A 27559-nucleotide genomic window follows, 5' to 3' on the forward strand; every position below is an offset into this window, starting at 1 on the left:
CCGTACTTGGTTATTCATTTGGATAAGGTGGTCTTGCGACCTAATCCTTCCTTTCTTCCGAAACGTGTTTCGGAATTCCATCTTAATGAGGACATTGTCTTGCCTTCGTTGTGCACGAAGCCTAAACATCCACAGGAGGTGAGATTGCACTCTTTGGATGTTGTTCGGGCGATCAGGGTTTACCTTCGATCGACTGAGTCTTTTCGTAAAACGGACTCCTTGTTTGTTCTTCCAGAGGGTCCTCGGAAGGGCATGGCGGCTTCGGCCTCTACCATCGCTAACTGGATCAGACAGACCATTGAACAGGCCTATGCCTTGCAGGGGAAGGTTCCCCCTGTGCCTGTGAAGGCGCACTCTACTAGATCTCTGAGTACGTCTTGGGCCTGTGGTCATGGGGCTTCTGTAGCCCAGGTGTGTAAGGCGGCGACTTGGTCGACCGTGCACACTTTCACAAAATTCTACATAGTAAATGTTCGGGCATCGGCGGATGCTTCCTTTGGCCGCAAGGTTCTTAGTGCGGCTGTTCCCTAGGGTCCCTTGTTGGGGACTCCTGGCTGTTGGGATAAGTTTTGTATCCCCTGATTTTTGCCTTTTCCTGGGTTGTTGCTCCTGTTGAGCACTTGTTTTTTTTTTTGCTGTTGCCCAGCTGGTTTCCTTCCTTTGGTAAGGTTCCTTTCTTGATGTGGAAACTGCGTTGCCTTTCGGCGCGGATGTGTTTCCCACCCCTCATGTTTGCACTGCTTTGGGACGTCCCCATATGTGATGAATATGAAGAGGCGGCGACTGTCGGAGGACGTAAGAGAAAACGGAATTTTTGTAAAATCTTACCTGTAAAATTCCTTTCTCTGAGTCCTCCGACAGTCGCCGCCCCCGCCCCTCTTTTGGGGTTTGGTTGTATACTCTACTGCTATTCCACTAAAACTGAGATATGGTTGCAGGAAGTAGGAGGGTATTGACTGAGGGGACCACCCCTTGAGGGTGGGATATGTTGGATATGTTAAAAGCTTTATTAACATATTCTGTTGCCTAGCTACTCCTTCGGAGCAAAGTCTAATACCCCATATGTGACGAATATGAAGACTGTCGGAGGACTCAGAGAAAGGAATTTTACAGGTAAGATTTTACAAAAATTCCGTTTTTTTTTCACATTCTGCTATATAACATTCCCCAAAAAAAAATTTAAAAATCAAAATTTTTTTAACATTTTAGGCCAATTTGTTTTCTGCTACATATTTTTGGTAAAAAAAATCGCAATAAGCGTATTTTGATTGCTTTGCGCAAAAGTTATCGCGTCTACTAACTACGGGAAAGATTTGTCATTTTTATTTATTTATTTATTTTTACTAGTAATGGCGGCGATCTGCGATTTTTAGTGGGACTGCGACATTGCGGCGGACAGATCGGACCTCTAACTGACACTTTTGGGGGAACCGGTGACATTACTACAGTAATCAGTGCTAAAAATATGCACTGTTACTGTAATAATGACGCTGTCAGGGAAGGGGTTAACCCTGTTGGTGATCAAGGGGTTAAATGTGAGCCTAGGGGAGTGATTCTAACTGTGGGGGGGCGTGGCTTGTCAAATGATCATAGAGACCTGTGAGCCTATATAGAAGGATCACATAGGCTCTATGATCATTCCAGGGAGAAGAACGGTCAGCTGTGTTTACAACAGCTGATCGTTCTCTCTCAGTGGGGAGGGATCGCGGGTTTCAGGCAGCAATCAGAGCAGCCTGCCCCCTGCATTGGCCGAGTGGGGCGGGAGCGTGCCGGTGGCAGAGGGCGCTTGCCCCCTAGCTGCAGGCGTGTGACTGACATAGGTCTATGTCAGTTTGCGCAGGGGGGGCCGCACTGCTGCAGTAAAAAGCCGGCGGGCGGTCCGGAAGAGGTTAAACACTTCAAGTGATTGTAAAGGCTTGTTTTTTATTTGATTAAAATAACAAGCATGTCATACTTACCTGCTCTGTGCTCTTCTCGGGTCCCCCACTGGTGTTCTGGGCTCCGCCCCCCACGAGTTCCCTATAGCAAGAAGCTGCTTGCTATGGGGGCACTCATGTGTGCTCACTTCTGAGCCCCGCTCTGTGTCCATAAGGCACACAGCGGGGCTCAGCCCCACCCCCTGCTCTCTCATCACTGGCTCTGACTGACAGCACTGGGTGCTAATGGCATCTGAGCCAATGAGGAGCCAGAGAGGCACATTGCTGGATCGAGATCTGGCTCAAGTAAGTATTTAGGGGGCTACATAGAATGCCTTTGCAAACACTTTAAAAGTGATGTCTTCACATTAATTTCTTTTATTCATTAGGGCACCAGAAGAAGTTGTTGCTAGGAGTGAAACGCTTGTTGGACCTTCAAAAAGGATACACAGTGGGGGGAACTATGAGAAGCAGAATGCCAGGCTCCCTCTCTGCGGTACCTTTTGTGGAAGCCTCTGAAAATGCAGAACCACCTACCACACCTAAGCTGCAAACGTTTCAGAACATAGAACTGAGCAAGGAACTGCAGAGTGCACTAATGCATGGTGGTGACTTTCTGTGTGCTACTAGGCGTTCTTATAGTCAGGAGAGTATCAGTTCCCGCTCACAGGGCTCTGGCCACTCTCAAGACTCAACGGGTTCAAACCCACCTCTGCTCCCTCCATTTCAAGCCACGGACTCTGCTTTGCCAGAGAGGAACTTGCCTGAGGGCATGGATCAATCCAGTTGGCCCAATAGAGTCCCCAATGGGTGTTCAGTTAGAGCAGAACCACCTCCACCACCTCCAAAGCCTTCGATGAAAAAGCGGTCACTGAGTGTTTGCCGCTATGCACTGTCAGATGGAGAGCCAGACGAGGAGGACAAAGGTGCTACATCAGGCAGCGGGGCATTGAGCTCTTATGCTACATTAACTCGTCGACCTGGCCGCAGCTCCCTGACCAATGGACAGCCTGAGAAAAAAGTCCAGCGGAGCCAGTCTTTTGCTGTACGAGCACGCAGGAAAGGACCACCTCCTCCACCTCCTAAGAGACTTAGCTCCATGTCTAGTGTTGATGGCCCACCTTCTAGTGGGCCCAATTTGGTTAAAAACTTGGTGGCTAATATAGAGGGAGGGCCAGAGTCAAAGACAGCAGATGTATGTCAATCCAATGTTTTTCAGAGCCCTGGTGGACGAAGGAGAACTGTAAGTGAGTCTGCAGCTGGTGTTGGGGAGAGATTATCTCTGCCACTCACAGTGAGACAAGAGGAGAGCAAAGAGGAAACTGTTCCATCACAACACAGCTCAAGTGAAAGCATTCCTTTTGCAGAGGAAGGAAACCTTACTATCAAACAGAGGCCCAAACCTCCAGGATCCAAAGCCGAGTCCGTAATCAATGCAGATCTGTTCTCTCCAGCAGCACCATCTCCTCCTTTAAATTCAGAGGCCACTTCTGAAGCTCCGCAATTTCCAGGAACAAAAATGGAGCCATGTATAAACTCTGAGGTCCTATCTTTTTCTCAGGCAGCAGTTCGGCCACATATTGGAGTTAAGCCCCAGATTTGTCCTAAACCAAATGCTGACCTTAAAGTGCCACCAGCTGTTCCTATGCCAAAAGTCAACACAGAGCCTGAATTCAACCTCACAGAGTCTGACACTGTAAAGAGGAGGCCTAAAATCAAAGAAAAGGATACAAGTGTTGAAGAGAAGCCTAAGTCGACTGTTACCCCTGTACAAACTGACACAATCATATTAAATGGTCCGCAAGAAACTGCCATGACTAAAACAGGAAAGTCTGAGAGAGGACTGAGCTTTGAAAAACGTGGCAACGTTGAGATGATGTCTGGAGACCATACAGACAGACAAGGTACAGTACCCCAAATTTAAGACATACTATTACCGTTAAATTTAAAAAAAGGGAAACCTTATGTAAAATTGAGGGATTGGTTGTTAACCTGTTGGTCATTAACCAGTAGAGCAAGTCCGCCAAAATCTTATGCTATTTTTATAGGTGGAAAGTTGGGAATTCATTTACTTTGTTCTTGTAAATCTTAGAGAATAAAGGTGACCTCTGTATCACATGTGCCTGTGCCTATATCAGGGTGAAGCCTGTGGAGAGAAATGTGTACTGAGGCAGGGAATAGAGGAGAGTGGTGGGGAGGGGTGGAAGTGAGATGTGGACAGCTTTTGAAAAAGAGCTGAGCCCTGCACACTGTGCATAGCACATCCCTAAACTCTGTGCATAGGGAACCCCTGAAACTGCACTCTACATAGAGCACTCCTGAACCCTAGATTTAGTACATAGTGCACCCCTGGACCCTAGACTCAGTACATAGCGCACCCCTGAACCCTAGACTCAGTACATAGCGCACCCCTGAACACTAGACTCAGTACATAGCGCACCCCTGAACCCTAGACTCAGTACATAGCGCACCCCTGAACCCTAGACTTAGTACATAGCGCACCCCTGAACCCTAGACTCACTAAATAGCGCACCCTTGAACCCTAGACTCAGTACATAGCGCACCCTTAAATCCTAGACTCAGTACATAGCAAGCCCCTGAACCCTAGACTCAGTACATAGCGCACCCCTGAACACTAGACTCAGTACATAGCGCACCCCTGAACCCTAGACTCAGTACATAGCGCACCCCTGAACCCTAGACTCAGTACATAGCGCACCCCTGAACCCTAGACTTAGTACATAGCGCACCCCTGAACCCTAGACTCACTACATAGCGCACCCCTGAACCCTAGACTCACTACATAGCACACCCTTAAATCCTAGACTCAGTACATAGCAAACCCCTGAACCCTAGACTCAGTACATAGCGCACCCCTGAACCCTAGACTGAGTACATAGCACACCCTTGAACCTGAGACTCAGTACATAGCGCACCCTTGAACCCTAGACTCAGTACATAGCGAACCCCTGAACCCTAGACTCAGTACATAGCGCACCCCTGAACCCTAGACTCAGTACATAGCGAACCCCTGAACCCTAGACTCAGTACATAGTGCACCCTTGAACCCTAGACTCAGTACATAGCACACCCCTGGACCCTAGACTCAGTACATAGCGCACCCCCTGAACCCTAGACTCAGTACATAGTGCACCCCCTGAACCCTAGACTCAGTACATAGCGCACCCCTGAACCCTAGACTCAGTACATAGCGCACCCCTGAACCCTAGACTCAGTACATAGCGAACCCCTGAACCCTAGACTCAGTACATAGCGCACCCCTGAACCCTAGACTCAGTACATAGTGCACCCCTGAACCCTAGACTCAGTACATAGCACATTCCCGAATTCCGCATATAACACACTCCTAGTATTGCTTGCCTCTTTAAGATTCTCCCACTGTTAATGCAATTTGGCCTCTCCCAGCGTTCAATGCCATTCAGCAGAGGAGGGAGTGGTTGAGTTCCTGCACCTGTTCTCTGAGCCCTGGTTCACATTGATGCGATGCAACAAACGCACAAGTTTCAGTAAGTTTCATCGCATTGCAATGCTTGGAAATAGCACAGGATCCATGCAAACTGCTGCAGGTGTCAATGGTAAATTAATGACACCCTGAAACAGATTGCAGGTGTGGGGGAAAAAAAGGGTCCTGCACCATTTTGGTGCTGATGCAATGCGATTTGAGCCATACAAAAATATCATGCCATGGCATGTGATGTGCACAGCAATACTGTGGGATTCCTGTGCGAATCACGTGCAGTGTTTTCCATGCACCAGTGTGAACCTAGGCTGAGAAAAAAAAGTCCTGAATAAATGTATACAGTCTTACAGATACAACCGACCCTTTGAGGGTAACCATAATGCTGAGGCGGTCCGCAGTGCAATTGAGTTTGACACCTCTGCTCTATATTGTAAAGCTCTCAGCAGTCCCTTGATTGACTACAACTTGAATACAACCAAGCATGGAAGTATTGCTTCTGTGCTTCATCCTCTGTAATATGGAGCAGTGGTAATGCGATTCTCTTGTGATAGCCACGTCAGAACAAAGGTCCTGAAAGCTTACTCCCCAAGAAATACAAAAAAACATCCAAAACGCACACATCAGTTTTAACAAATAATCTGTACAATGGAATAAGCAATCCTGTAGATACAGGCTTCTAAATAGAAACAAAGCTCTATAATGAATAACATGAGTCTGGAATCGTTGAGGGGCTTCTCTCCTTTACTCTCATCCACATAGTTATGATAGAAATAGGTATTGCTTGCCGAAGATCAATTTCTTATTAATTCTGCCATGGTCAACACTTGTCCACTTGGGAGTGGTCAGTGGCAGAATAACCAAAATTCACCTTCCATTATTGCTAGTAGAAGTCACTTTATTGATGCATGAAAGAGTGCCAACATTCAGTTATTAGTAAGGAATCTGTGATGGTGAAACTCCTTAGGATAATGCAAAATTCATTTCTGTGATGGTGACACTGGTGAAATGCCTCAAGATTTAGTTGTTTTTGTGATACAACCGTTCTACAGAAGTTTAGCCATAAGAACATTTGAAATGTACATTTAAGGATCTAAAAATTAAGGATCTAAGATTTAAAAATCTTCTAGGTGTGCCAGCCTCCCTCAGCCCCCCTAATACCTACCTGAGGTCCATCTCTCTCCAGCCCCTCAGCCGTCCGGGACTCTCCCTCCTGTATGGCTAAGACACAGCCACCGCGTCATTGGCTCCTGCGGCTGTCAACGAAAGTCAGCCAATCAGGAGAGTGAGGTGGCAGGGTCTGAATGGACACAGAAGGCTGCAGCTCAGCTTGGGTGCCCCCATAGCAAGCTGCTTGCTGTGGGGGCACTCAACAGGAGGGAAGGGCCAGGAGCAGCAACGAGGAACCCAAGAAGAGGAGGATCCGGGCTGCTCTGTGCAAAACCAACTGCTCAGGGGAGGTGAGTATAACATGTTTGTTTTTTTTTATTTAAAAGGAGACGTTACAATCACTTTAAAGTGATACTAAACACATACTGTTTAACTACTTGCCGACCACCCCACACAGATTTACCCGGTGGGAGCCCCGAGCACCCAGCCGGCACGTCCGCCGGCTGGATGGAGTCCCGATCAATGCCGGAAACGGCTTTGATCGGGTCTCCGATGACGTATCCCGGAGGCAGCGTCCATGACGTCACTTCCGGGGTACTGTGCTGCAAGAGGCGGCAAATTTGAAAAACGACTGTATGCAAAAACGCCGTTTTCGGCGTTTTGCATACAGGGAAGTGTAGTAGAGGGGTCTAGGGTCTTTTAGACCCTCGATCCCTCCATAAAGTGTACCTGTCACTACATATTGGTGTCACAAGGGATGTTTACATTGCTTGTGACAGCAATAAAAGTGATCAGATTTTTATTTTTTTTTTTAAAAACTGTAATAAAGTTAAAAAAATAAATAAAATAAATGGGGAAAAAAAAAATTTAGCCGCCCCCGTCACCGTTAGCTCACGCACAAAAAAAAACGTATACGGAAGTCGAGCCGCAAATGAAACGCTGTTCAAACCACACATGTGAGGTATCGCCGTGATCGCCAGAGCGTGAGCAATAATTAAAAAAAAAGAGCTACACTCTAAACTGGTAACCGTTAAATAAATTTAAAGCGTCGCCTATTGAGATCTCTATTGACCGTAGTTTGTCGCCATCCCACGGGGGGGCGCAATTTTAAACCGTAACATGTTGGGTATGTATTTACTCGGCGTGACATCATCTTTCACAATATACAAAAAAATGGGCTAACTTTACAGTTTAGTATTTTTTAAATGCAGTGAAATGTGATTTTTCTAAATTTTTCCAAAAAAATGGTGTTTTAAAGACCGCTGCGCAAATACCGTGTGACAAAAAATATTGCAATGACCGACATTTTATTCTCCAGAGTCTTTGCTAAAAAAAAATATATAATGTTTGGGGGTTCTAAGTAGTTTTCTAGGAAAAAATACTGATTTTAATTTGTGAACAAAAAGTGTCTGAAATAGGGCTGGGGCTGAAGTGGTTAAACTACTTGCCGACCACCCCACACAGATTTACTGCGGCAGGGCGGCTCGGCTGCACATTATCACGTAGATTGATTAGACATGGCGGGAGGAGCAGGCTCGATCGCCGCTGGCCTCCCGCGATCTTCGGGGAAACTGACAGAAGAGCCGCCTGCCTATGTAAACAAAGCAGACGGCTCTCCTGTCACACAGGCACACTGAGATCGTGTTTCTCAGCTAAGCTGAAACACTGATCTTTCTGTGCCTTTCACAGAGCCCCCCCCCCCCTACAGTTAGCAAGCACTTTAGGCATACATTTAACCCCTTGATCACCCCCCCCCCCCCCCCCAGTAATTAACCCCTTTCCTGCCAGTGTCATTTATACAGTAGCAGTGCATATTATTTAGCACTGATTAGCACTGATTAATGTCACTGGTCCCCAAAAAGTGTAAATAATGTTAGGGGTCCGATCTGTCCGCCGCAATGTCACAGTCCCGCTTAAAATCGCAGATCGCCGCCATTACTAATTTAAAAAAAAATAAGTCCAAAAATCTATCCCGTAGTTTGTAAATGCTATAACTTCTGCGCAAACCAATTAATATACGCTTTTTGGGATTTTTTTTTTTACCAAAAATATGTTGCAAAATACAAATTGGCCTAAACTGTTAAAAAAAATTACATTTTTACATTTTTTTATTGGGAATTTTTTTGAAGGAAGTCGCTCTTTTTTTGTTTATAGTGCAAAATCTAAAAACCGCAGAGGTGATCAAATGCCACCAAAAGAAAGCTCTGTTTGTGGGGAAAAAAAAGGACATCAATTGTATTTGGGTACAGCGTCACACGACCAGGCAATTGTTAGTTAAAATAACGCAGTGCCGAATCACAAAGAATGGAGCTCAAGTGGTTGATTTACATTGTCCCTTCTATTTCTGTATGTGGATGATGGCACTGTAATTATTTTATAAATAAAAACATTGAAGTACCTTTTTAATAATCGTTTTACAGCTGTCACATGACCCAGATCTTTCCCAGCCTGTCTGCAGAGAAACATAAGCAGGGTGCGCTTCTAGTCTTCTGCCCCTGGTTACATGTTTAAAATAAAATAAAAAACAGCCTTTGGAATGCAGAGGAAAATAATTATCAATAAACTGTTTTAAATTTGCATTCAAATATATATTTGAAATTAAATCTTTATTAGTTTGTGGAAATAACATGGTGTAAGCGGCGGATTTCTGTCAGTCACAGGTTGTGTCACACCCCTCCAGCCTGTGTCTTAGAATAAGAGGGAGGTGAAGCCTCAATTAATCTACATGTAACCCCCGCCCACATTGTGTTTAGCTAGTTAGTGGACATGGAGGAGGAGGGAGGGAGTGGGCTGTCATTTACCACTGTGTATACACCCACATGTGTGACTCTATAGTCACATGGGCTTCACAGATGTGACAGGGAGAAAATGCTCAGCAAAGAAATTTACTGAAAGCTGAGCATGTGCAGAGTTGCCACCACAGCTGCAAAATCCCTACAGTGAGAGAAAAAGGTATTTGATCATCTGCTGATTTTGTATGTTTGCCCACTGGCAAAGAAATGATCAGTCTATAATTTTTGGTAGGTTTATTTTAACAGTGAGAAACAGAATACCAACAAAAATATCCAGAAAAACGCATTTTAAAAAAAGTTCTAAATTGATTTGCATTTTCCTATCAATCAGCAAGATTGCTGGGTCCCAAGTGTCTTCTATACAGGTAACAAGCTGAGATTAGGAGCACTCTGTTAAAGGGAGTGCTCCTAATCTCAGCTTGTTACCTGTATAAAGGACACCTGTCCGCAGAAGCAATCAATCAGATTCCAATCTCTCCACCATGGCAAAGACCAAAGAGCTGTCCAAGGATGCCAGAGACAACATTGTAGACCTACACAAGGCTGGAATGGGCTACAAGACCATTACCAAGTAGCTTGGTGAGAGGGTGACAACAGTTGGTGTAATTATTCACAAAATGAAGAAACACAAAATAACAGTTAATCTCCCTCGGTCTGGGGCATCATACAAGATCTCACCTCGTGGAGCTTCAATGATCATGAGAATGGTGAGGAATTATCACAGAACTACACGGGAGAATCTTGTCAATGATCTCAAGACAGCTGGGACCATAGTCACCAAGAAAACAATTGGTAACACACTACACTGTGAAAGACTGAAATACTGCAGTGCCCGCAAGGTACCCCTGCTCAAGAAAGCACTTGTACAGGCCCGTCTGAAGTTTGCTAATGAACATCTGAATGATTCAGAGGAAAACTAGGAGAAAGTGCTTTGGTCAGATGAGACCAAAATTGAGCTCTTTTGCATCAACTCAACTCACCGTGTTTGGAGGGGGAGGAGGGATGCTGCCTATGACCCCAAGAACACCATCCCCACCGTCAAACATGGAGGTGGAAACTATATGCTTTGGGATGTTTTTCTGCTAAGGGGATAGGACAACGTCACCGCATCAAAGGTACTTTGGATGGGGCCATGTACCGTCAAATCTTGGGTGAGAACCTCCTTCCCCTCAGCCAGGGCATTAAAAATGGGTCGTGGATGGATATTCCAGCATTACAATGACCCAAAACACATGGCCAAGGCAACAAGAAGAAGCACATTAAGGTCCTGAAGTTGCCTAGCCAGTCTCCAGACCTTAATCCCATAGAAAATATGTGGAGGGAGCTAAAGGTTTGGATTACCCAAAGTCAGCCTCGAAACTTTAATGAGTTGGAGAGGATCTGAAAAGAGGAGTGGGACAAAATCCCCCCTGAAATGTGTGCAAACTAGGGATCGACCGATTTATCGGCAAAGCTAATATATCAAGGGCCGATATGTACTTTCCCCGATATATCGGAATCTGCCCCGGAAGTTACCGATATTGACGATATTTCAGGAAAGTGCTTGTACCGGGGTGATGCCTGAAGATAGAGGCATCACCCCGGTACCAGCGTCCATAGCCGAGGGTCGGCTGTCTTGTTCATGAGACAATGAGAAGCCGCTCGGCTGTCATTACAAGGAGCGGGAGGGGACACCCCCTCCCGCCGCCTTCCACGGCTCGCCCGAGTCTCCCGTCCCACCGGGAGACCCGGGCAACCAGCCTGCACGGCTGCCAAAGACCTGATCAAAGCCACATTCGGCTCTGATCAGGTCTCCATGCAAAAACCCGGAAGTGATGTCATGACATCACTTCCCGGTACTGCCGCCAGATTTAAAAAAAACTTGGCGTTTTGAATGCTTTTAAGGAGGGGTTTGGGGTCTTTTAGACCCCCAGATCCCCCCACAAGAGTACCTGTCAAGAAAAAAACAAAAAATGTCCAAAAATATCGGTGCATATCAGCCGATATGCATTGGCTAAAATACGTTGGCCCCTCCATTGGACGGTCAGACCCCTGGGTTCCCCTCCTACACATCAAGCACCCCCCTTCATCTGTCCCTCCCCATCTTACCCCCCCTCTCCACTTATACTGGGGCTGTGTGGGTGGTCTGGTCAACCTCTTGGGGTAGGGCGCTATGCACCATTCGCACGGTGGTGGCTTCCCTGCATAGGGAATTTTTCTTGCCCTTGTCGAAATCAAGGACGCTTACATTCACATTCCAATATGTGTCGGTCACCATCGCTTTGCCGTGGGAGAGGAACGTTATCATTTTGTGGCGTTACCCTTTGGTCTCGCCCCTGCTCTTTTGGGTCTTCATGAAAGTGTTGGCCCCGGTACTAGCATTGTTACGCCAATGGGGGATCGCGGTACTGAGCTAATTGGACGACCTCCTGCGAGCGGAGTCTCCTACTGCTCTGGTGGAAAACCTGGAAATCACCATACGTCCTTTGAGGGATTTTGGCTGGATTCTGAACTTTCAGAAGTCTGCTCTGGCTCCCGTCCACAAAGCTGGACTATCTGGGTCTGACTCTGGACTCGACCTTAGCCAGAGTGCTAATTCCTCTGAACAAACTCCAAAAACTGCAGGCTGCAATTCATCTCCTGCTGTCCAGCACATGGTCATCCCTCCGGATTTGCATGTGGGTGCTGGGCCTGACGGTGTCTACCTGCAAGGTGCTTCCGTTTGCACAGTTCCATATGAAGTCCCAGCAAGGGAGATTCTGGCCAAATGGTACAAGAATCCGGAGTCCCTGGATAATCAGACCCGGCAGAGCCGGGGAATGAAAGAGTCCCGATATGGTGGCTTCGTTCTCCGGAGCTTCGGCTAGGCCAAATCCATCCTCCCCTTGTATTGGACAGTGGTCACCACGGATGCCAGCCTGTCTGCTCAGGGGATACTGGAAGAATCCAGACTACCGATCAATGTCTTGGAACTCCGAGCGATCAGACTGCGCTTGGAACATTGGACAGATCGTCTTCAGGGATGTCCAGTGCGCATTCAATCGGACAATGCCACGGCCGTGGCTTATGTCAATCACCAGGGGGGCACAAGAAGTGTCCTGGCGGCTATGGAGGTGGCATTCTAAGGTGGGCAGAATGGTTAGTTCCAGCCCTCTCCGCTGTACACATTCCAGGGGTGGAAAACTGGCAGGCGGATTAGCTCAGTCGGCAGGTGTTGGACCACAGGGATTGGTCCCATTATCTGGAGGTGTTTTATCAGTTGTGTCTCTTGTGGGACATCCCCGAGGTGGATCTGTTGGTGTCTCGGCTCAACAGACAGGTGCAAGGGTTTGTGGCTTGGTCTCTGGATCCTCTGGCGGACGCCACAGATGCGCTGGTGGGGTCAGTATCGTCTGATTTACGCCTTCACTCCTCTAAAGCTTCTGCCAAGACTTCTACGCAAGATTGAGGCCCCGAACTGGCCTCTCCGGGCTTGGTACGCGAATCTGATGTGGCTGGTCGCCGATGTTCCTTGGAAGCTTCCTCTCAGGGAGAATCTGCTGTCCCAAGAGCCAATCTTCCATCCTGCTTTACAGTCGCTGACTTTTACGGCTTGGCCGTCGAACGCAAGGTGCTGATGGATAGAGGTTTTGTCTGAGTCGGTGATTCCAATGCTGTTAAAAGCTAAGCAGTCTACTAATAGGAAGATCTACCATCGTACGTGGAAAAGACATATATTGCGTGGTGTGAGTCTCTTGGGGTTCATCCTCGCTCTTTTTCGGTGTCTCAAATCTTGACCTTCCTTCAACAGGGGGTTGAGCAGAAACTGGCCTTGAGTACTATCAAGAGTCAGGTTTTGGCCTTAGCGGTTTTCTTTTAAGGGCCCTTGGCCACATACTCCCTGGTACATTCTTTTCTTCAGGGAGTTAGGCACTTGACCCCTCCAGTGCGATCTCTGTTGCTGCCTTGGGACCTAAATTTGATGCTCTCAGTCTTCCAGAAGCCTCCTTTTGAGAATCTTCGAGAGATTCCCCTGCTTACGCTGTCCCAGAAGGTGGCCTTTTTGGTGGCTATCACCTCTGCTCACAGGGTGTCGGAATTGGCGTCATTATCCTTTCATTCACCTTACTTGGTGGTTCACAGAAATAAGGTCGTTTTTCGTCTCTTTCCATTGTTCCTTCCTCAGGTTGTCTCTGATTTTCATTTGAATAAAGACATTGTGTTACCTTCCCTGTGTCCCAAAACATTCAAAGGAAATTGCTTTGCATGCCTTGGATGTGGGCGTACCTGGCAGCTACAGAGTCTTTTAGGAAGTCAGACTCACTATTTGTGCTCACAGATGGGCCTCGGAAAGGGTTGTCCGCTTCTTCTGCGACCAATTCAGATGGATCAGACAGACGGTGGTCTATTCCATTAAGGGTCAGGTTCCTCCTTTCCCTGTCAAGGCACATTCTACTCGAGCGCTCAGTGCCTCCTGGGCCTTCCGTCATCAGGCATCAGTGATGCAGGTTTGCAAGGTGACCTCCTGATCATCGGTGCGCACTTTCACAAAGTTCTATAAAGTGTATGTGTTGGCATCTGCGGATGCTTCCTTTGGCCACAAGGTTTTTGCAGACTGCTGTTTAGAGGACCTGGTCCTCTTTGAGGGTGTATTGTTATTTTCAGGTGGGCTCCAGCTGTTGTGGTTGAGCTCCTGTTTACCTGGTTGGCTATAGTTCGCCTTGGGAGTTTCTTTTTTTGCTGTTCCCACCCTTCATGTTTAACACTGCTTTGGGACATCCCAATGGTTAAGAAGATCAGGAGCTGTGTCTGTCAATGAACGAAAGAGAGAATGGGATTTTTGACTTGCCGTAAATTCTATTTCTCTTATGTTCATTGGTGGACACAGCACCCACCCCTCTGTCGAGTTGTACCTCTCTCTGCTATAGGTACTCAATTTTGTTACAAGCAGTGTCAGAAGAAGGAGTATACCCCCTGGGACTGCCAATTGGCCTAGCCAGACTTTTTCTCTGCCTAATGTCCAACTCCTGTAGAGGGTAATATAACACAATGGTTAAGAAGATCAGGAGATGTGTCTGTCAATGAACATCGGAGGAATGGATTTTACGGTAAGTCCAAAATCCCATTTTTGCCACCAAGTACTAAGTCCTGTTTTGCGACGGGGTCAAATACTTAATTCACTCATTAAAATGCAAATCTGTTTATAACTTTTTTAAATGCATTTTTCTGGATATATTTGTTGTTGTTCTGTCTCTCACTGTTAAAATAAACCTACCATTAAAATTATAGACTGATCATTTCTTTGTCAGTGGGCAAACGTACAAAATCAGCGGGGGATCAAATACTTTTTTCCCTCACTGTAGCTGAATTGGGGATCTGAACAGAAGGTGGAGATAGAGAGCAGTAGGATCAAACTTGTTTCTTTTGCAGAATACAGAAAACGAATCTCATAGTGACTGAGTGAGTATGAACAGCATGTAATACAGCATTTATTAATAGCTTTTTATGATGTGGGTTTAGTGACATTTTACATAGTAGGTAAGGTTAAACAAAGACAATAGTCCACCCAGTTCAGCCTGTGTAGGGGTGTGTGTGTGTGTCAGTGTCGATAATTATATCCCATATCCCTGTATGTTGTGTTCACTAAGTTGCATGTCCAAGAGTCTCTTAAAAATGTTAATACTCCCCGCTAACACCACCAATTGTGGAAGAGAGTTCCACATCCTTATCGCCATGACCGTAAAAAACCCCTGCCCAGCTTAAGGTTAAACAGCTTCTCCTTCAATCTCATTGTGTGGCCCGTGTCCTCTTACACTCCCTGTCTGAGACTGAATAGTTTTGCCGCCATTGGGGTATTTGTATATCGCTAATATGTCCCCTCTCCCGTGTCTCTTCTCCAGGGAAAATAAATTTGGAACTTGTAGTCGCTCTTCGTAATTGATGTCCTCCTATTAAACATAAAAAAACAACACTTGTTATCTGACACCATTTTTAAAAGTGGGTTTCTGGGTTTTTGGTAAAATGAGGAAAACCATGTAATGGGAGACCCTTTAATGTTTGCATTACCTATGAGCACAGTCAGTGTTGGGTCTTTCGTGTGTACATGACCAACTTGCCATGAACCGTGTGGACCAGTATATTCTTATACAGAGAAAGAGATGTACACCGCTCAGGCAGTTGAAACTTCACAGCCAGCCCTGGGTGCAGGACCTCAGATCGCTACCGCGTACAGGATACAAGAGAAATGGCCGCACACCAAGCGATGGCTCACGATGAAAGGCTTTATTGAACAAGGATGCAAGGTACAGCAAAATGGATGGTAGACATGTTCCACACGAAGCATGCTGTGAGCTGTGTGAAACATGTCTACCATCCATTTTGCTGTACCTTGCATCCTTGTTCAATAAAGCCTTTCATTGTGAGCCATCGCTTGGTGTGCGGCCATTTCCCTTGTATCTTGTATATTCTTATAGGCAGTGTGGCGTGGGCAAAGCAAGTTAGAACAGACAGATATACTATTGGATACAGAATGTAATCAAGGAGTCCTTGTCACAGAATTGAGTTGTAGGGTTTCATGACAAGCCATACCCTAGAAACCTGTGACCTTTGTAGCTTTGGATTGATAGAATTAAATTATTATTATAATACAGGTTTTTTAACCACTTAAGCCCCGGAAGATTTTACCCCCTTCCTGACCAGGCCCTATTTTGCGATTCGGCACTGCGTGATTTTAATGGACAATTGCGCGGTCGTGCGATGCTGTACCTAAACAAAATTGAAGTCCTTTTTTTCCCCCACAAACAGAGCTTTCTTTTGGTGGTATTTGATCACCTGTGCGATTTTTACTTTTTGTGCGCTATAAACAAAAAAAAAGCGTAAATTTAGAAAAAATAACAATATTTTTCAAATTTTTTTATATGAAATTCCCCCCCAAAAAAATGTAAAAATCTAAATTTTTTAACATTTTAGGCCAATTTGTTTTCTGCTACATATTTTTGGTAAAAAAAAAAAATTGCAATAAGCGTATTTTGATTGGTTTGCGCAAAAGTTATTGCTTTTACTAACTAAGGGAAAGATTTTTGTCATTTTTGTTGTCTTTTTTTTTTTTTAACGAGTAATGGCTGCGTTTTTTTTTTTTTGCGGGACTGGGACATTGTGGCGGACAGATTTGGGGGTACCAGTGACATTACTACAGTAATCAGTGCTATACATATGCACTGTTACTGTAAGAATGACACTGGCAGGGAAGGGGTTAACTTTATTGGTGATGCGGGGGGTTAAGTGTGTCCCTAGGGGCGTGCTTCTAACTGTAAAGGGGCGTGGCTAGTGGTGTAACAACAGAGAAATACGATCCTACATAGCAGGACCATATGATTTCTGTTCTTACACAGGGGAGAATGACAGGCGGCTTTGTTTACATCAGCCGCCTGCCTTTCTCCCTCTCCACCGGGAGATCGCGAGTGGCCGGCGGACATCGGGTCCGCCGGTCACACGCGCGGGGATGTGCACTTTGCCTGTGAGGGGCTGACTGCCGCAGTAAATAGTCGTGCGGCGGTCGGCAAGTGGTTAATAGAACCAACAGCTTGCACAGCGCTTTACAACATGAGGGCAGGCAGTGCAATTACAATACAATTCAATGCAGGAGGAATCAAAGGACCCTGCTTGTTAGAGCTTACAATCTAAAATGGAGGACTTTTGGTCAATAACGGTGTGTGTTATCTGTTACATCACCTGGTATTTGGTGACCAGCTTGCTTCTTTACCTCAAATCCCATATTTGGCATTTATGTACTAAAGAATACACTCTAATGTATATATCTGCAATATATTCTTTAAGGCTAGCTATAATGTGTTGGGCATGCCAAATGATTTATTTTATGAATTAATGATTTTGAAAGTTTTAACCCTGCAGAAATTATTTTTATTATGTGTTCGGATTTGTTAATTCTTCAGAGATATTTCTAAATCAATGCAACCCTTCCTCCAACTAATATTACCCTCTTTTTTTTTTTTTTACTCTACAGGTTCTCATGCTCATTTGGTGATATCTGGACCAGAGCTGGTATTACAGAAGCCCTCGTGGGGGGCAAGTAGTGTAGCTACAACCACAAACTCCATATTGTGGACAAGTGATCCACCTTCGCTCATTAGGGGACGTAACGATGCGCCCCTTCAAAGCAGGGAGAACTCACAGCTAAGACCTTTCCTTTCTAGAGACCTACAGAAACCTGAAGAGAGGCAAGGGCCCAGGGAGATAAATATCAGGTAATTATGAAGAACAGTGTGACAGGGATTGCAGAGGGTTAGAGAACACGACACAACCCCCCCTCCCCCTCCCTCCCTCCCTCCATATGTCCTCTGTTGACACTTGAAAAACAAATCCTTGGTATCCTTGTGGTAAGCATGCAATTGACGAAAGTAGGTAGTCAGCAGTCTTTTACACAAGGCAAAGCGGCAGGTTCATGTAAATGCTGCCCCCTGCTGCTTTTACAACAGGGTCTTTCCCTTGCTTGGGGATAAACGACTGGCTCTGCAGGCACTTAGTGTTTCCAGAAAGTTTTCACAGCGTTTCTCTTTTTCCACATTTTGTTATGTTACAGCCTTATTCCAAAATTGATTAAATTCATTATTTCTCTTTCGTTCATTGACGGACACAAGCTTCTCCATTATTCAGAACCATAGGGATATATTGCCCCCTACAGGAGTTGGACACTAGGCAAAAAAAAGACTTGGCTAAGCCTATCGGCAGTCCTAGGTGGTATACTCCCCCTCTCTGCTATAGGTCTTCAGGTTTTTTCCTGCCTAGTCAGGAGTAAAAACCTAGTTCTTTGCCAGGATCCTTGGTCCCTTCTGGGTTCTTCTCCCTTCATGAGGTTGTGAGCTGGCTTTTGGCACTTGCTCTTGTGGGGATTGCTGGGGACGCTGCTGTCTTTGTGTTCCCCTGGCCTGGGTACCTAGTGCACTGTCCCCCCCTCCACCCCACCCTTCTATGGAGTTCTAATACTTCTCACATTGCTTGTTACAAAACTAAGGCCCTTTAGCCGAGAGGGGGAGTATACCACCTAGGACTGCCCATATGTGTAGCCAAGTCTTTTTTCCTGCCTAGTGTCCTACACCTGTAGGGGGAAAAATTACCCCCTGTAGGGGGAAATATTACCCTATGGTTCTAAATAATGGATAAGCTGTGTCCGTCAATGAACTCAGAGAAACTGATTTTACAGTAAGTCAAAAATCCAATTTTTCCCCAAAATTCTACAAACGATACCCCATAATGATAACGTGAAAGGAGCTTGTTTGAGATCTTTGCAAATGTATTAAAAATAAACAAAAAAATCACATGTGCATAAGTACTCACAGCCTTTGCCATGACACTCAAAATTGAGCTCAGGTGCATCCTGTATCCATAATCCTTGAGATGACTCTACAACTTGATTGGAGTCCACCTGTGATAAATTCAGTTAATTGGACATGATTTGGAAAGGCACAGACCTATCTATATAAGGTCCCACAGTTATCGGTGCATGTCAGAGTCCAAACCAAGCCATGAAGTCCAAGGAATTGTCTGAAGGCCTCAGAGACAGGATTGTATCGAGGCACAGATCTGGGGAAAAGGGTACAGAAAAATGTCTGCAGGTCCCAATGAGCACAATAGCCTCCATAATCCGTAAATGGAAGAAGTTTGAAAGCACCAGGACTCTTCCTAGAACGCGCCACCTGGCCAAACTGAGTGATCGGGGGAAGAAGGGCCTTAGTCAGGGAGGTGACCAAGATCCTGATGGTCGCTCTGACAGAGCTCCAGCATTTTTCTGTGGAGAGAGGAGAACCTTCCAGAAGAACAACCATCTCTGCAGCACTACACCATTTAGGCCTGTATAGTAGAATAGAATAACTAGACGGAAGCCACTCCTCAGTAAAAGGCACATGACAGCCCACCTGGATTTTGCCAAAAAGCGCCTGAGACTCTGACCATTAGAAACCAAATTCTCTAGTCTGATGAAACAAAGATTGAACTCTTTGGCCTGAATGGTAAGCGTCATGTCTGGAGGAAACCAGGCACCGCTCATCACCTTGGCCAATACTATCCCTACAGTGAAGCATGATGATAACATCTTCATGCTGTGGGGATGTTTTTCAGCGGCAGCAACTGGAAGACTAGTCAGGAATGAGGGAAAGATGAATGCAGCAATGTACAGAGACATCCTTGACGAAAACCTGCTCCAGAGCGCTCTGGATCTCAGACTGGGATGAAGGTCCATCTTCCAACAGGACAATAACCTTAAGCACACAACCAAGATAAAGGAGTTGCTACTCTGTGAATGTCCTTGAGTGGCCCAGCCAGAGCCCAGACTTGAACTCGATTGAAAATGGCTGTGCAGCAACGCTCCCCATCCAACCAGATGGAGCTTGAGAGGTCGTGCAAATAAGAATGGGAGAAACTGCCCAAAAATAGGTGTGCCAAGCTTGTAGTATCCTACTCAAAAATACTTGAGGCTGTAATTGGTGCTTTAACTAAGTATTGAGCAAAGGCTATGAATTCAATTCATGTACGTGTGATTTTTTTTTTATTTTTAATACATTTGCAAAGATTTCAAACAAACTTCTTTCATGTTGTCATTATGTAGTATTGTTTGCAGAATTTTGAAGAAAATAATGAATTTAATCATTCATTTAATTAAATTAAAAATTCAATTCAATTAAAATTCATTTAATTATTCAATTAATCATCAATGAATTAAAAAAATTTATTTTTGAATAAGGCTGTACATCACAACACTTCACTTTTTCCACATTTTGTTAACACTTTCCGGATGCACTGTGTAGCTCTGCATCTTGTGATGAATGGAAGTGAGTTACATAATTCTCCGCACCCAGAAGTACCAGGTATTGTACTTTGCTCGAGGCTACTAAACCAAATGTCATGGGAGAAAGGTGAAGGTGAGTATATGTGGGGATGCACACATTTATGTGAATCAGTACTTTGCCATGCTCAAGTTTACTTTCAGGCCATCCACACCCATGCCTCTTAATTCTTTTCAAAAGTAAATATTTTTGTTTATTGAAGGAGACCGCTTCTGATTAAGTGGGGTACACACTATAAGAAATCCGGGTGAACGATTATCCGATTTTCCTTGTTTCACAGCAAGTCGGAACCGATGAACGAACATTCATATGAAAATTCTCATACGACAAAGGCTTTTTTGTTGTTGTTTCTGATCATGCACAGTCTTTCTTTTCTTATTTTTCTTGTACAAAAATCGTACGAAAACGGTACACATTAAATGAAAATCTTTTGTTTTTTTCCATGCGAGAAAAATTTTGGAGTTTGTCCCTTTCGGGAATTTTTGTACTAAAATTCTGAATAGTCTGTAGAAAGTTCTGTACACACTATACGAAAATCATACGACAATTCTTTGGACGAAAATGTTCGCCTGATTTTCTTATAGTGTCTACGAGCCTTTAAGAATCGTAGGGTTATATGGCTGCCTACAGGGAAAGTGACACTAGCCAATTTAAGAAAAGAAAATGTAGGCCAACACCTAGGCATTAAAATCCATTCCATATCATTCAAGGAGAATGGATGTTGTTTCCTTCCTTTGATGTTTGAGTATGATTCATTTTACAATCAACTGCTGCTGGTAGAATCAGAATGGATATTACAGGATTGGCAAGTCTCTCCAGTCAGCCAATAAGCACAGGTTCAATGAGCATACTGGTGTTCTCCCAGGACTGTATTAGGCAGGACAGTACAGCTCGGGATTTTATGCAGAGTGTAACAGGGCCAGAGCTGTGGCAGTACATAGCCTGTTCCTACTTCTCTCACTTCTTTTGTGAGGTGCTGCAGCAAGTGGACCCCCTCCTTTTCATTGTACCTGAGGCATTGTATGTGTGTTGAAACCTGGCATCGTTTATGCCCCTGGCTTCTAGCTTTTGCACCCGCATTCTTCAGAGAAACACAGCAGAATCATATCACCTCCTCGTCACTCTCAGGACATTTAGTCATACAGCAGATCCAGAGTTCCTTAAAGGATTGGGATCTGGTCCTGCCCCCCCCCCTTTTTTTTTTTTCCTGTGAGGGTCCTTGAGGGGGAAACTTAGGTGGAACACTAAAAATATACATCTTTGTCCTTTTTTTTTTTTTTTTCAATACGGCAGTAACCTTTATCCACAGGCTTTCCTCTGACTCAGGCCGTAAGGCCAACCTGTTTAATTGCAAAGCTAAGCCTGGATGTACATAACTCCCAACTTTTAAACTTCAGAATGAAGGACAGTTAAGCGAGAAAGCAACCAGCGGCATGCTACGCTGCACCATGGCAAAAGTGGTTGTGGCCACTGATTGCTGCGCTACTGGCAAGAGTCTCACAGACACATACAAACGGTTTTGCATAAACTATGAGAGTGTGCATTACAGAAAGTGTGGAAGAATTCAGGAGTGCATTACACAGAGTGCAGGGTTTAGGAATGCACTACATACAGAGAACAGGGTTCAGGAGTGCGTTATGTACAGAGTGCAGAGTTCAGGAATCTAATATGTGCAGGGTTCTGGAGTGCGTTATGCACAGGGGGCAGAGTTCTGGAGTGCGTTATGCACAGGGGGCAGGGTTCTGGAGTGCGTTATGCACAGGGTGCAGGGTTCTGGAGTGCGTTATGCACAGAGTGCAGGGTTCAGGATTGCATTATGCACAGGGTTCAGAAGAGTACTTGGTACAGAGTACAAGGTTCATGAGAGTGCTAGATACAGAGTGCAGGGTTCTGGCGTGTGTTATGCACAGTGTGCAGGGTTCAGGAGAAAGAATATAATTTTTTTTTTAACTATTTAAGATTTCGCCTGTTGATCCAGTGTCAGATGCAAAATCTTTTTCTTCAGTAGAGGAAGAAACCCCGTAGATCTTCCCCTTTTACTTGTGATTTGTTGATTTTTATTTTCATGTATTGGAAACATCAGAAAAAAGTTTTTGGTGCTTTACGTCTTTCTGGAGGACTTTATTTATTACAAAGTAGGTCATTCCAATTCTGGTAAGGCCTGTCTGAATCCTGCCTTAGCAAGGCCACTAATTTTATATCCCTTAAAGTGGAAGTACTGCCTAATACCTCAAATTCTCCCCTGCAATCATTAATGTAAGCCAAGTTCAGCCTTCTGTGTCAAAATGAAAAAATCCCAGTTTTTCTCCCTTTATTTTGCAGTATTCAGTGCTGTCACATGACTTAAATCCCTCTTCCTGTTATGTCCAAGAGCAGCAAGTGGGTGTGGTTACTGAAAGCTTGTGACATCACTTCCAGGGAGGGGCACTGTTCCTGTGTAGCCATTGGGCCTATACGGCATGGGAGGAGCTGATCATAGGTTCTCTCCCAGTGGTTTCTCATCAATAAGGATGCGTTCTACATCCTAATTCATGTGAAAATGAAGAAATAATCCACACAGGACACGGGGGGTGCAAATATACAGTATATCTGTACTGGGCATTGAGTGAAGACTACCAAAGGACAAGGAAGCTGGATGGGGGTGTTAGTGTAGCTGTAAGTGCTTGGGGGTCTCAGCTCACAGTCTACAATGATCATAGTATAGGCAACTACACTAAGTCTAAGTTTCCACTAGTGCGACTAGTCATGCGACTTTGGACACATAAAGTCGCATGACAAGTCACAGCCCATTGATTTCAATGGCACCCCGTTCCCATGTATGTGACTTTGAAAATCAGTGACTTTCTTGAGGCTACCACGTCGACCAGAAGTTGTTGGAACTGGCAGCCTTATCCTGTAAGAAGCCCCATTTGGTTTTGGAATGGAGCAAGGTTGTTTTAAGACCTAGGCCCTTTTTTTATTCAAGGTTTCCGCCTTTCATCTAAATGAAGACATTGTGCTGTCCAGCGTTTGCTCACTCTTGGTAATTTGCCCTCCTCTGTCTACATTTTGTGAGGGCTGTCAAGGTCTTACAAAATGGCAATGCTTCTTTCAAATAAACTGACTCTGTCATTCCAGAAGGACGTAAAAGAGTTTTTTGTCCTTCAGGCTTATGAGTTATTGCAGGGGTCCCCACCCCCAGGGCTGCGGACCGGTGCCAGTCCCCAGCCTGTTGATGACTGGGTCGCGCAGCGGGACGTGAGTGGCAACCACAGGGCTATCACAAAATATGGCTGTGGTTCACCACCTGCTGTGTGGCCATGCCCATGTGTCCTCTCCCGCCACCTGCCCGGCGATGTCATGCTATCAGCAGGGCAGGGGGTGGGAGGAGCTCAGATCGGAATGAAAAACTTCTTCTGCCCTGCTAATAGGATGACATCATCGGGCAGGAGAGGACAGATGGACTGAGCACAGCCTCTACCTTGCCAAATGTACAAATCGTAAGCTGGGGAGGCAGAGAGAGGAAAGGTGGCAGACTGCAGGGGCACTGTGATGATGAAGGATGTGATGTAAAGGGGAACTGAGGACGTTGATATAAATGGGGGGCTGTGGTGGGAAGGGGGGCTAAAGACAGACTCTGTGAATATCCCCCCCGTAAAATTGGCTGCCATGAAACTGGTCCCTGGAGCCAAACACGTTGTGGGACAAGGTTCCTCCTTTACCAGTAAAAGTTCACTTGGCCAAGTCACTAAGTACTTTGTGTGTCTTTCACCATCAGGCTTCTGTCTCTGAAGTCTGCAACATGGTGTCTTGTTCAAATGTATTCTAAGTTCTATCAGCTGAATATTTGTGCTTCTTCAGATGCCAGTTTGCAGGCAAAGTGCTGCACGTGTAATACCTTTTAGTTCTTGTCGTTCCCTGTCCTATTGACTTGTATTGAGAAAAAAGCAGTTCCAATGCAAACAAAAGTCATTGTACACAAGCCCTTCTGCACACTTTGATGCAGATTGTAAAGCCCAGCTCCAGGCAATTTGTTTTAAACTAAAATTGGCCTGCAGCCAGTGTACAAAATAAAAAAAGCAAGCTAGGCTTCAACATTTGCACGGAGCTAGTCCCACAGTACGTTTTCATCTCAAGATACATATAGTTACATAGTTAGGTTGAAAAAAGACAAGTCCATCTAGCTTAACCAACAAAAAACAGTAAAGAAAATCCAACCATACAATCCCATATACGCAATCCTATACCCGCAGTTGATCCAGAGGAAGGTGAAAACCCCTGCAAAGCATGATCCAATTTGCTACAGCAGGGGAAAAAAATTCCTTCCTGATCCCCGAGAGGCAGTCGGATATTCCCTGGATCAACTATACCTATAAATATTAGTACCCAGTTATATTATGTACACCTAGGAAAGAATCCAGGCCTTTTTTAAAGCAATCTACTGAGCTGGGCAGAACCACCTCTGGAGGGAGTCTATTTCACATTTTCACAGCTCTTACGGTGAAGAAACCTTTCCGTATTTGGAGACTAAATCTGTTTTCCTCTAGACGTAAAGAGTGCCCCCTTGTCCTCTGTGTTGACCTTAAAGTGAACAACTCAACACCAAGTTCACTATATGGACCCCTTATGTATTTATACATGTTGATCATATCCCCCCTTAATCGCCTCTTCTCAAGAGAGAATAAATTCAGTTCCTCTAATCTTTCCTCATAGCTGAGGTCCTCCATGCCTTTTCTCTTAGCTGAGCTCCCCCATGCCTCTTATCAGTTTGGTTGCCCTTCTCTGCACTTTCTCCAGTTCACCGATATCCATTTTAAGAACTGGTGCCCAAAACTGAACTGCATATTCCAGATGAGGTCTTACTAATGATTTGTACAGGGGCAAAAATTATATCTCTCTCTGTTAATACAAGAAAGGACTTTGCTTGCTCTGGAAACCGCAGCTTGGCAAGATGTCCTCAGCATTCTAGGTTGAATGATACCCAGTGTCATTCATCTCTGGAAACTGAGGGCATACTACACATACAGGGTGGTATGGTCCTGCTAAGGGGGCTTCACCACAGCAGCACCCTTCCAGTGTATTCCACTGGAGTTCTGACCTCGTTTCCCTTTTCTTCATCACCAATGACCCACCCTGGGCCTGAGAAGAGGTGAAGAGGAAGATGACCCAGGTAAATTTAAAAACAAAGCATATTGTATAGAAAGGAAGAAGGGAGGGAACAATCATATAATTAGTGAATACACAGGTTTTTGCAGTAGTCTGGGTCTGATTGGCTCCCTTTGTGTCTTGTGAGACAGGTGTAAATAAGCCGCTAATTGCAACCACAACTGTCTGACATTTAATTACTTTTGTTAAGAAATGGCTTCTACATATTCCATAAATTTAGCATTGTACCTTTAAACACGAAACCTTGAAGATTAGACGACTTGATTAATTTGTCTTGGGCCTACCGCAAACGTATGCTCTGTATTTATAAAAGTTGATAAATATAAAATATAGAATAACTAGACAAAATGCTTGTATAAATAGGTGTGGGAAACATGAGACCTCCTCACAATGACTCTCTGCCTGTTTTCTTCCAGCAGTGAGACAGCAGGACCACTGTCCAAAAACATCTTGGATGACATCAGCACAATGTTTGATGACCTGGCCGAGCAGCTGGAAGCCATGTTGGACTGAGGAGTCCTGTTCACTTTTTTTTGGCACTTTAGCTGGGACTGAATGATAGCACAGCTTCACTTGGATTAAAGCAGACAAAAATCCTCAAACTTTTCAGCCATTGTTCAAAAAAAAAAAAAAAACTGTTGAATTTTGTTAAGGATATTTGGAAATCTTTGCAGCAGCACTTGGGATGAGGTATTGACCTGGAACGATCGATCTTCATTCAGTTCTGAATGCCATATATTTTGCTGTCTCTTATTGCCAGGCTTTTGCGTATACTGCCACACCCAGTCTTGTTTGTGTATAATCCTTGTTCCTAAAAATGAAACTGTAAATGTTTGATTTTCTTTTTTTAAGAAATGTTTATTTTAAAGTAATTTTATATATATGTATACATCTATAAATATATATATTTACTAACCAGAATATATTTGAAGTGGTATTTCTTTCAATTTCAAGATGCTAGTAAATAATTTCTTAGGGCAGTTCTATTTAATTCATGAGTCTTCACACAATGACAAGTGCTAGTAATCCTGACAAAGTTGTTTTACAACTCTTCGATTCTGAGCCACACTGCCTGTGTCTAAAGGGCACAGACAGCATGGCTTGGCTCCATCCCCTCTTCACTGAATTTAACTGACTGTGTGAAGAGGGAGAGAAGACTGCAGCTAGGCACAGCGCTGGCTTGAGTGAGGACTCAAGTAAAGTATAAGGGGGGGGGGGGGATACTGCTGCCTAAACATTTTTTACCTTAATGCAGGCAATGCATTACATATAAAATAATTTAGGCCTTAGAACCACTTTAACATTTTTATATTGTTATATATAGTTAGTCATTTTGACAAGTACATCCATGTTTAAAGCGATACTAAAGTCTTGTCTTTTCTCTTTCCTTCATTGACGGACACAGCTCCTTAGGTTTCTTGACCATTGGGCTATACGGCCCCCTACAGGGGTAGGACATTAGGCAGAAAAAGAACTTGACTACGCCTATGGGCAGTCCCAGGATGTATACTCCCCCTCTCTGCTATAGTTTTCTGTCTAATCAGGAGTAAGGACCTAGTTCCTTGCTGGGATCTTTTTCTCCCCGTTTTTTCCTGCAAGATCTTCAATCAGCTGCCGGACTGAGGGATTGCTGGATAATCTAGATCCAGTGGTCACCCTAGTCTGGCCAGCACGCTCGCGCGCAGACCACAGCACTAGGTTGGCCGCGACATAGCCCAATTGGACGGGGACTGGCCTGCTAGTTAAACGCCTTGGGAGGTCGCATACGACCAGATCTCGACCTGCATTGCAGTGTTCCTCCTGGCCGATAGCCCCCCATTTCGATGGCAAGGAGGTTCTGTCTGGAGCGGTGCCTGTCTAGTTCCCAGTATGGTGAGTAGCTGTCCCCACCTCTCCCTTTGAGGGTTTTAGGGTGGACGCGGGCCCCTCCCTGGGACAATCGGACCCCCTGGTTCCCCTCCTTCCTGTTAGGCCCTCCTGTATGCTGGTGGTCACTGTGGGTCATCTAGCCCCCAATCCACACCCCAAATCTGGCGTAGTGTGGTGGTTTGAGTTGTCTCTGGGGCATGGTGCTGTAATGGTGGTGGGGGCAGGGGGATACGCTGCCAGCGACTAGGCGGGGACTGAACCTGTGTGGGGGGCTCTGTGCCGGTTCCCACCTTCCCTCTGATGTTATTCTTGGGCCCCAGGGATCCCTCCTGGATCACTGGTAGCCTCATGGAGCCACGCGTGGCAGCCATTTTGTTGTAGTCTGTAATGATCTCTGGCTGGTGGCCATTTTTGCATAGTCCAGCGGACATT

At 45.1% G+C, this 27559-nt stretch overlaps 1 protein-coding gene across 2 annotated transcripts in view; it reads left to right on the forward strand.

Moving 5' to 3' along the window:
- CASKIN2 (CASK interacting protein 2) overlaps window positions 1-26179 on the forward strand; it is a 216613-nt gene extending 190434 nt beyond the window's left edge. The window contains exons 19-21 of one of the 2 annotated variants that reach the window (XM_082271726.1): window positions 2306-3820; window positions 17278-17518; window positions 25675-26179. In XM_082271726.1, the coding sequence (XP_082127852.1) occupies window positions 2306-3820; window positions 17278-17518; window positions 25675-25771 (1853 nt within the window). In that variant the 3' untranslated portion in view covers window positions 25772-26179. The remainder of the gene's footprint in view (window positions 1-2305; window positions 3821-17277; window positions 17519-25674) is intronic. The other variant, XM_082271727.1, reaches the window with a different exon arrangement.
- The last annotated feature ends 1380 nt before the right edge of the window (window positions 26180-27559 follow it).

This window comes from Pelophylax lessonae (genome assembly GCF_965119305.1).
Source record: "Pelophylax lessonae genome assembly, chromosome: 11".
In the NCBI taxonomy this organism is placed as follows: domain Eukaryota; kingdom Metazoa; phylum Chordata; class Amphibia; order Anura; family Ranidae; genus Pelophylax; species Pelophylax lessonae.